Raw genomic sequence first — 10,662 nt, 5'->3', positions numbered from 1 at the left:
AATGGGCGAAAACTGAGAGCTCAAACCTACGCGTTGCATACTCATTGTCAAAGGTATTGATATAAATAAAAGAACATTGCAATACTTGATAATCACCTACTTATTTTACATAATAATAGACTAAGAATCTAATATAAAATCCAAAAAATCTAGCCAATATATCCCCTGTTAAGACTCAAGGATGATAACCTTGCGCCATTAATGAAAACCTCAGAGGCATTGATTCTCGTTTCTTGACCAAGTATTTACGTAACTAATAGTGAATATCATACTTTTATTGTTACTATAGGAGAAGGAATATCATTACGCAACAATTTTTCTAAGCTCCGAACTTGGGGACTTTAGCAGTTGAAATCTGTGCGAGGAAGTGCTCTGCAACAAGTCGTCGTTGAATTTTTCCTGTTGCAGTCTTTGGTAGAGAGTCGGTCATGAAAACCTTCTTTGGTACTTTAAAGGCCGCGAGATTCTTCTTACAAAATCTCAGCACCTCTGCCTCATCAATGTTTGACCCTTCTCTTGGAATAACTGCACAGTTTATCTGTCAAACAAGAAAATATTTGATTTAGTCAGCATACAATGAGAATATCGATAAGTGAACTCTATGAAACGTTGATTCTTAATGCAGGGCCGGCACCACCATAAATATCGCGTTATAACAGCGGATGTAACCATGGGTTCCTGGGTTCATCCCCGTACTTTGGGGTTGATATATATGTGCAAATGGAGTAAAATTGATTTTTTTTTGTTACACGTGAGCTGTTGAATTCCCTTGGTATGAACAAAAATTCAAGTATAGTACTCCCTCCGTCTCATATTAATAGTCGTGGTTACTAAAACTAATGTCTCAAATTATTTGTTATTTTAGAAGTTCAAGACAAAATTGATTATTTTTTTTCTTTTTTACCCTTAGTAATAATTGTTCTTGACGATGGAGATAACACATAAATAGAATAAATATTCAATGACGAGAGATTATATCTTAAGACATAAATAAGGGTAGAATAGTCCAATCCCTTTCCTAATTAATACTCTCTCTTGTCCACAATAAATGATTTTTTGGCCCTTTTTTTTGTGGTCCAAAATATGTGATTTTTTCATATTTCAAGAATGAATTAATTATTTTTTTTTTTATTGTCCTTGGAGTAAATAGTGTTGGATTATTTATGTGAAGAGATAGTAAAAGTTAATATGGTCAATTTCATTGCTAATTAATGTTAAAAAGTGAATTTCTTAATCTGTGTGAAAACAGTCAAAAAATTACTTATTATGGACCTGGGGGAGTATTTCTTAAGGGGCGTGTAAAAAAGAAACACGACACAAAATATGAGACAGAGGGAGTAGTAAAGGGGGTTCAAATATGCTTTAAGTCATAGGTTCAAATTCCAACTATGACATCTTAGATTTTTTTCGAATCTCCTTGTATGAATTTCTAATTTCGCTACTGGTAAGATGTATATTTGGAGACCCACCTTCTTAACTCAGAATCAACAATGTCTATATTCTACATGCGCCATTGCTACTAAGGCTTTAGAGACCATACAAAGCATTTGGAAGGGACAGAGCTAGCTTATGTGTCACAAGGGTCGTTACTGATATAGCTAGCTTATGTGGTTACCAAAATGCAATTTAATAGCAAGCTCTCTACAGAACGGCACCAAAATAAAAAGAGGGGCTCACGTGGAATGAGATACATGCAAATTAAACAGAGAAATAGACGTCTAACTAATGAAATATATACATGTAACATGTACATATCACCCCCACGTGCAACCATTGCTATTGAAACAAACAAACAAATGGAGATCTCCATTTTTCATTAATGGAAGCCTACCAATTTGACAATATTGGAGTTTATCTCTTACCTCTTCACCATACTTGTCGTCAGGAACTCCGAAAGCAACTGCCTGAGCAACTTCCGGATGAGAAACCAGCACTGCGTCCACTTCAATAGGTGATATTTTCTCCCCTAAGATTATAAGCAGGGAAAAAAACTATCATTGACGAGTAATAGTTCATTCGTTGCTCCAAATATTTTAATACATTTATCCAATTAGCAAAGTTACTTCAACGCTCATAATATTCAACAGATGCTACAATTTTCATAAACTCGACTATCAATTATGACATGACAAGCAATCTCAGAATAAAAAGATTTTGGGTGTCTTCAACTATATTAAAATCCGCCTCCTATTGGACCTCATTAAATTGGAAATTAAGTCATACGCTAGAAACAAAATCACTCAGAAGATTAGGAAATAGTTAGATTAACACGACTTATGCTTTTTACCATTTTATAAATTTGAATTTTGAGTTGTCACATCTACAAGGCCTTAAAGTCTACTTGCTAAATTAATTACAAGACCATGGACGAGGGAATAACCAAGGATTTGCTTTGAAAAAAGAAGAGAAGAAGTCAATATCATGCACCTAAAAGTGGCCAAACTTACAGCAATAGCAACGGATGAAAAGTTCTACCAACTAAAAGTTACATCTTAACAACAAAATATTTAGGGCGGTGCAAGCCAAGTTTGATCTAATTTTCTCATACTGGGACCACCAAACTTGGCATTAGAGTAAAGATACTAACATGTCATACTTCAGGTCCATATTACATCATCCTACAAAAGCGTGTTCCACCCTTAACTAGCAACAATGAGCATAAATAAAATTGTTGAGCCAAATTTCTCCGTAAAGCTACTTTTCATGTGATTTGTCATTCTTCCAATGAGGAACAAGGAAAAGTTCCATGATTATTAGTACTTTCACTGTTCCACTTGACGTGATATTAAATTTTTTTAATCTGTTGAAATCTAATGATATAAATCATATTATCTTAACTTCTAATAATTTTATACTCACACAAATTTCTATCTTGAACTTTATGTTAAATCAAATATGTTCGCTTAAATAAAATAGGTTAACATAAAATATAAAAGATTGCGAAAGTGTAGAACCAAGTTACCTCCACGGTTGATCAACTCCTTAATTCTGCCAACCAAATGCAAATATCCATCAGAGTCCAAATACCCCACATCACCAGTGTGAAACCAACCAAACTGGAAAGCTGATTTATTAGCCTCAGGATTATTCTTATACCCTTTTGTAACATTTGGACCTCTAATGCAGACCTCTCCCTTAGCATTAGCACCTTGTACCACACCATTCTCATCCAATATAGCCATCTCTTGACCCACGGGTTTCCCAACAGACCCGGGAATATGCGGGCCATCTTCAGGTAACGGGTTCGAAGCCATCAAATGGGTCGCCTCTGTCATCGCATACGCCTCCAAAACAGGAGCCCCGAATGCTTCCTCTAACCGGGCCATCACTGATGGAGCCAGTGCTGCACTGCAACTCCGAATGAACCGGAGCTTCGGGTAATCGGGTTCGGGTTTGCTGAGGTGGCGATCCAAAAGAATCTGGTGAATTGTAGGTACAGCCGTGTACCACGTGGCGTTGTATTTTTTCATGTCTGGCCAGAAAGTTGAAGCAGAAAATCTCCCAGCGGAAGGAAGTGTCACAGATGCTCCGGCTCCGAGTGAACTCAGTAACCCGGCAATTAACCCGTGAACGTGAAATAACGGTAACACGATCACCGTTGAATCCGAGTCACTCAATTTATACACCGATTTGATATTATTCACTGAAGATGCTAAATTTATCTGAGTCAGAGGAACACCTTTTGGTCGGCTCGTGGTGCCTGACGTATGAAGGAAAAGTCCAACATCCGATGGGTCGTTAACGATTTTGGACACCGATTCAAGGTCCGACCCGGAAGGAGCAGGGGAAAAAGTGATATCAGAGTCGGCTTGAGGCAGAGTAGCAGTAATATGACGGATTTTCAGCTTGGAAGCTGCGGTTTGAGCCGCTTCATTTCCTTCATTTCCAGTTAATAAGAGTTTTGACTCTGAATCGGATAAATAGAACTCGAATTCTTCGGCCATGTACGCTGAATTCAGTGGCGCCGCCGTGGCTCGTACTCGAATTACAGCTAGAAACATGATCACGAACTGTAAAAACAAAATTTAAAAGACAATTAGTTTTTAATCGTCTGGTTTGAAAAATTAAATCCTGATTATATCACAAAAGAATTTACATCCTTAACGCTTCTTAAGTCTTTCTTCTGTTGTTCTTTTCAGATTCTGTAAATTTTGCTGAACGTAAAAAGGAAAACAAAGGAAATAGAAATTAGACCTCGACAGTGTTGGGGAATGTGAGGGCAACGACATCGCCGTGCTTAACGCCGGCAGATACAAGTTGAGAAGCAGTACGTTCGACGAGTTCTTGAAGCCGTGCATGAGTAATATCAAACTTTCCAGAAATGGAAATCGCACGATGAGAAGGGAATTTTTCGGCGACATGTTTCAACAATCCAGTGAGTGTCAAACTCGCCATAGCGAATATTTAACAGAATCAATAATATAGTACTATATCTTAGAAATCTGGTCACAGAATGAGGAAAACAATTTATAATAATAATCAAATTAAAGAATAGCGGAGAAGGTTGAAATGATTTGAGGAATGGAATGGGTGGTTAAGGTATATATAGAGTGGAGGCGGTGAAGGAAGTGATGTGAAGTATAGAAGTTAGAACGAAGAATCCAATTCCGATTACCAGAAAAACCTTATTTTTAGGTGTAGGTGAGACTCAGGGAGGTGGCATGCCACGTGGCAGTTAGTTTGCCCTTTTTGGGGGAGGACCGGCACACTCCTCAATCCTCTCATCTTAGATTACGTGGCATTTTTTACGCGCTTCCTTTCGTCACTTTCTTCTTGGAATTTATCCTCTAAAATGTGTGTGATTTTTGCTCCCATCAATATACCTTTGCTTCCTATGTAGTCTGGAATTATTAGCAAAAATAAAATAAAAATAAAAATGTAGTCTGGAATTTAGTGTGGGAAGAGAACAAATTGATAAGGAAATCTTTTTATTTTAAAAAAATGAGTATTATAATTGAGGAAAAATAGAGGAGATATGTCCCTTCGAAGTCATCGGATAAAATTGGAATGAGATGATAGAGGAGATCTAACTCGATAACATTGTGCAGTTCAAACGGTAGTAGTTGTCTTTTTGCCATTAAAATTATTCAGTTCTAGTGAATTTCGGAAAGTGTTATGTAACTCAAAACTTGAAATTATTCACAATATTCAATTCTTCACTCTAAAGCGGGTTTTCTTGATTTTCTTCTGCCAACGATATCTTTAGATACTAACTTAGCGATAGATTTTGTTGAAACTTGAAAACTAAAATTGAAGATAAGATAAAAAATTATTTTTGAAAGTTAAAATTGTGTTTGAATATGTCTTTACTTTAAAAGAATTTGAAATTTTGTGAGTAAGAAACTTGAAAAACTAGTCTAAATCACTTTTTGAACTTGAAAAATTCATCTACAAAAACTGCCCAAAAACTAATCAGTTTTTATAACCAAATAATGTTTTCAATTTTTTTTTTTAAAAAGAAAATAACTTATAGCCAAATGGGAGCTAAAAAATTCTATCGTATTCCTACTAATTAAGTTTCAATAAGTATATCATAGTCGAGTTTAAACTTGGAATGACAGAAGCACTAGAAAGAAATTAGTTTATATATAGATTAATTAATTTTTAAATAAACTAAAAATCCTCTACTCCTTCACTTACTAACTCTTAGAGGGGTCAACTTTTTCAAAAAGATTGCTACAAAGTTTATTAGTCGTGGTAAAAGAATAAGAGTTTTTGGTATAAATATAAATTTTATGGCAAAAAAAGTTCTACTAATATTGCTACAATACAAAAAACGTATAAAATTTGTAGTTAACTTTTACTTACGTTACTTTTTGCTACGGAAAAAATATCGTGGCTAAAGCAATATTTTTCATATTTAGCTACAATATATTTTGTAATTGTATATGCGTAAAGTTGTAGTGCCTCCTGGGCTATGTTAGGATATTAAGATACAATAATGGAGGTAAACAAAATATTAACAAATGAATAACTTCTCTCTTTCTCTTTTTAATTTTCTTCTTAATTAATTTTCATTGTTCGCTGTTAATAAAAGTTGGAAGTTGCCGCAGAGGATTGGACAATGTGGGGTCACGTAGGGAGGGGGCTGTGCAGCAATTTGCACCAAAGCAATTGGGTAAAAGGGATTGAAAATTAATAGAAGGTGTAAGGAGAAAAGTCGGTTCAAAGAAAGGCTCTTGTGAAGACCAACTCAAATTTGGCCTCTTACTTCCACCTGCAACTTGGCATTAGAGGAAGAATAGTAAGAAATGCATGCATGCATGCTAAAATCCACCTAAAAAGCCTATCGACTTTAAAGCGGCTTTTAACAAATCTTAAGGGTCATTTTCCTCTTCGTAAAACTATTGTGCCTTTGACTCACATACTAGTAATTGTAATGCAGGATTTGTATACGTGGTAATCAATAATAAAGGAATTGTTACACATAAATTACTTACTTTAAAGGAATTTTTTATTTTTAAATAGGTTAATCCTCGCATTAAGAATTACTTTTTGTAACATTTGATAAACAAATTGTATTTGGCCAATCTTTCTAAAAAGTATTTTTGAGTGTCAATTTACCAAAAAGGATAGTACCAAGGTCTTATAATTATTTTAAAGAGAAAAATAAACTTAAATATTTATCGCAAAAGACCTTTATTATTTTTTATTTAATTAAAATATAAAACATAAAGTAAACATATATATTAAAAATTTAAATTAATATAACATATATAGTTATACCAAAGCACATAATATTATCTATTATAATTACTTATTGTAATCATTCAGTATGAATTAGAAGTCTATTCCAAGAATTACTATATATTGATAATCCATCGTGAAATAATAAGCAAAGTCACTCACACATGATAATATTTCTCAACAATTTCATCTCATATTATCACACAATGCCTACATATTCGTAGAAGGCTTGCCTTATATTTCTAAAGGAATATTAGAAGACCCATCTCCTTCCTCAATCTTTGCAGTAATGTCTTCATTAGCATAATAGTTGAATTCCTTATCGGTAGAAGAATATCGTTGGATGAAATTACGTATAGCCATGGTAGTTATAACAAGATGATTCTGAATGTGAGAATTGAAAGATGACATTGAGCATAAAATAGAAATAATTTTAAATATATAAAAAAATATTATTTTCATTAAAAAAATAGTTAAGTATATTTAAATTCAAATTCAAATTCAAAAAAGTAACTAATTATTAACATCACATAATTCATGATTTAAATTTTTAAAATTTAAATTTAAAAAGAAATTAATTATTACCTAACCTAATTAATTTTCTCCTAAATTTTCAAGTGACCTATTGTGAGACTGTCACTTGGCTTAATGTGGAGTATATATATATATATATATATATATATATATATATATATATATATATATATATATATATATATATATATATATATATATATATATATATATATATATATATATATATATATATATATATATATATATATATATATATATATATATATATATATATATATATATATATATATATATATATATATATATATATATATATATATATATATATATATATATATATATATTAGATTTGATAATTATTTTAAAGATTCGGGAATTAATAGGCTATAACATAAGAAATTATAAATTATTTTTGTAGGAAGAGAATTAATAATCTAAAGAAGGATGTAGATAGTTTACTTTAGCGTGAAAAAAGAAAAAGATAATTTGAAAAGTTACAAGACATCACCCAAAGAAAAAAAAAATCAAAAACAAGAAAAGTCAAAAAAGAATTTGAAAAGTTAATATATATATATATATATATATATATATATATATATATATATATATATATATATATATATATATATATATATATATATATATATATATATATATATATGATTTATCTCTAATTTTAAAAGAATGGTAGAAACTAGAAACAAAAATGAAAATAAGAAACTTAAATTAGTAAGGGATAATTTGAAAAATATAAATTTACGGTGAGGATAGTTTTGTCTTGAATAAATTAATTTTCTACTTCTGCTTCTCAATAAAGTTCCTTCTACTGTTATGGACAATAAATCCACTTTAGAAGTTTTGTATGGTAGGCCTCCTATATTGGATCATCTGAGGGTTATTGGATGTTTGTGCTTCGCATCTACTCTACCTACACAGGACAAGTTTGGTACAAAAGTTCTTAAGTCAGTCTTGTTGGGGTATGGTACCTCTAAGTAGGGGTATTCGTCGGTCGGTAAGGTACGATATTTAGACATTTCGGTTCGGTATTTTCGGTATTCGGTTTCTTAAAATGTTATACTAATACCGTACCTAATTAAATTAGATATGGTTCAGTTTTTCTCCGTTCGGTTTATTCGGTTTGGTAACTTCGGTTTATTCGGTTTGAATACTAACTAGTGCATAAAGTCACAGACTGTAATATTCGTAATTAAGATACTCAAAAGTACAAAACTTAAAACATTTGTTGACAAAAGTTTTGTCTAAAACCAGCAAATATCAACTCAGAGAAAGAAAACTATACGTAAAGGAATAAATTTGATCGTTAGAAATGTCTTTCTACTTAGAGTTAATTAATGAATTTAGAGAATAAAAGAAAGTAAAATTTTAGATTTTTTATGTTTATATTATAATTAATAATATGTGTATTGTATAATATAATATATATTTCGGTACGGTATCGGTATTTCGATATTTTATTATAAAATACCAAATACCATACCTAATATCAATTTTTTTAAAAACTTAAACCAAATACCATACCGAATACCAAATACCAAAATTTTTGATTTCAGTACGGTAATTCGGTATTTACCAAATTATGCACAGCCTTACTGAGAAGAGGTATAAACTCTATGACTTGGATAACAAGAAGATTTTCATTAGCAAAGATGTAGTATTTCACAAGGCAATTTTTCCATTCAAGGAGTGCAAAGATATCTTTTCAAATCCTTTCATCCAGGTCCAGCATTCAGTTCCAACGATTGCTCATGTACAGTTTCTCTTTTGATCATTCTGCTGTTCAGGTTGCTACTACTGCTGATCCCTTGCATAGTCCAATGGATGAGGAGCCAAACTCAACTGCTTTACGTGTCCCTATTGCTCCTGTTCCTTATTCTCCAACAATTGCTCCAGCTGGGGATTTTGTACATACTAATACATTGACTAGATAGTCCACTAGGACTAGCAAGCCTCCCATTTGGCTTGCAGACTATGTGAGGCCTGACAAATCCAAGAAGGCAAGTTGCTGCACTTATCCCTTTTAGATGTATTAAGGTATGATAACTTGTCTCCTAAATACCACTGTCATATTACCAAGTTCTCCAGGGAAGTGGAGCCCAGAATTTACTTTGAGGTTGTGAAGGATAGCAGATGGAAAACTGCTATGAAGGAGGAAAGAAAAAAATCAGACATGGCATGTGATTTCATTGCTTGCTAAGAAGAAAGCTATTGGGTGCAAATGGGCGTATAAAATTAAATACAAAGCTAACGAAAAAGTAGAAAGATTTAAGGCACGGTTGGTGGCCAAGGGTAACAACCAGAGAGAGGGTCTTGACTATCAAGAGACCTTTTCTCCTGTGGTGAAAATGGTGACAATCAGGGTGGTCGTTTTCCTTAGTTGCTATAAAAAATTGAGACATTCGCCAGATGGATATCAATAATGCGTTCCTTTATGGAGACCTCAATAAGGAAGTATACATGGATTTGCCTCAATGTTTCAATACTGACAAAGGAAAGAATCAAGTTTGCAGATTAATCAAATATCTCTATAGATTGAAGCAAGCATCCAGGCAGTGGAATATTAAGCTTACTTTAGCCCTATTGGCAGCAGGTTTTGTACAAAGCCATTTAGATTACTCTTTGTTCACTATGCAATCAGCTGGAAAGATTGTGGTGGTCCTCATCTATGTAGATGACCTCTTGATTACTGGAAATGATGCACAACTCATTCAAGATACCAGAGATAGTTTGCAAAGGAACTTTCATATTAAAGACCTTGGTGAGCTCAAATATTTCCTTGGTATTAATTTTGCCAGGAAAAAAGGATGGGATTATGATGCATCAAAGAAAATATACCCTGGAGCTCATTTATGATATGGGCTTAGCTGGCTCTAAGCCTCAAGAAACACCACTAGAACATAATGTCAAGCTCACTTCACTGGATTATGATCAACACATAGGGAGGACATGTGATTAGTTGTTGCGAGATCTTGGTGCATATCAATAACTTATTGGCAGATTGCTATACCTGACTGTTACCCGACCTAATGTTGCCTTTGCAGTACAGAGCTTAAGCCAATTTATGCATTCACCTACATAATCTCATTTAGAGGCTGCCATCAGAATAGTAAAATACCTTAAGCAAGCTCCAGGGTTGGTGATTTCACGTCTGCCAAGAGTTCATATCAGTTTATTGCCTATTGTGATGCTGATTGGGCTGCTTGCCCTAATACGCGGAGGTTAATCACTGGGCATTTTGTCAAGTTTAGGGATTCTCTGGTCTCTTAGAAGTCTAAGAAACAACCAACTATCTTTCAAACTCCACTGAAGTTCAGTACATGAGTCTTGTTGCAACTGTGGCTGAAATTGTCTGGTTAATTAGTCTTTACAGAGATCTTAGTGTTCAGGTAGCTTTACCGGTCCCTCTACACTCCGATAGCA

At 33.3% G+C, this 10,662-nt stretch overlaps 1 protein-coding gene across 1 annotated transcript; it reads right to left on the bottom strand.

The window, feature by feature from the left end:
- Positions 1 to 41: 41 nt before the first annotated feature.
- LOC107783543 (putative CoA ligase CCL9) lies at positions 42 to 4,613 on the bottom strand. Its single transcript, XM_016604521.2, has 4 exons — positions 4,195 to 4,613; positions 2,963 to 4,010; positions 1,863 to 1,966; positions 42 to 538 (listed from the first exon to the last, which is right to left on the bottom strand). The coding sequence occupies exons 1-4, from the start codon at positions 4,393 to 4,395 to the stop codon at positions 320 to 322; spliced, it is 1,572 nt and encodes a 523-aa protein (XP_016460007.1). The 5' UTR covers positions 4,396 to 4,613; the 3' UTR covers positions 42 to 319.
- Between the last annotated feature and the right edge of the window lie 6,049 nt (positions 4,614 to 10,662).

Source organism: Nicotiana tabacum, chromosome 4 (assembly GCF_000715075.1).
Source record: "Nicotiana tabacum cultivar K326 chromosome 4, ASM71507v2, whole genome shotgun sequence".
NCBI classification, from domain to species: domain Eukaryota; kingdom Viridiplantae; phylum Streptophyta; class Magnoliopsida; order Solanales; family Solanaceae; genus Nicotiana; species Nicotiana tabacum.
Note: the sequence above shows the minus strand (reverse complement) of the source record. Positions and strands in the feature narration are given on the sequence as shown.

Coding starts and splice junctions, on each gene's coding strand:
- LOC107783543 (XM_016604521.2), bottom strand. CDS start 4,395: ATGGCGAGTTTGACACTCACTGGATTGTTGAAACATGTCGCCGAAAAA. Junction 4,011..4,194: donor CATTCCCCAACACTGTCGAG/GTCTAATTTCTA, acceptor TTGTTTTTACAG/TTCGTGATCATGTTTCTAGC. Junction 1,967..2,962: donor GGAGTTGATCAACCGTGGAG/GTAACTTGGTTC, acceptor TTATAATCTTAG/GGGAGAAAATATCACCTATT.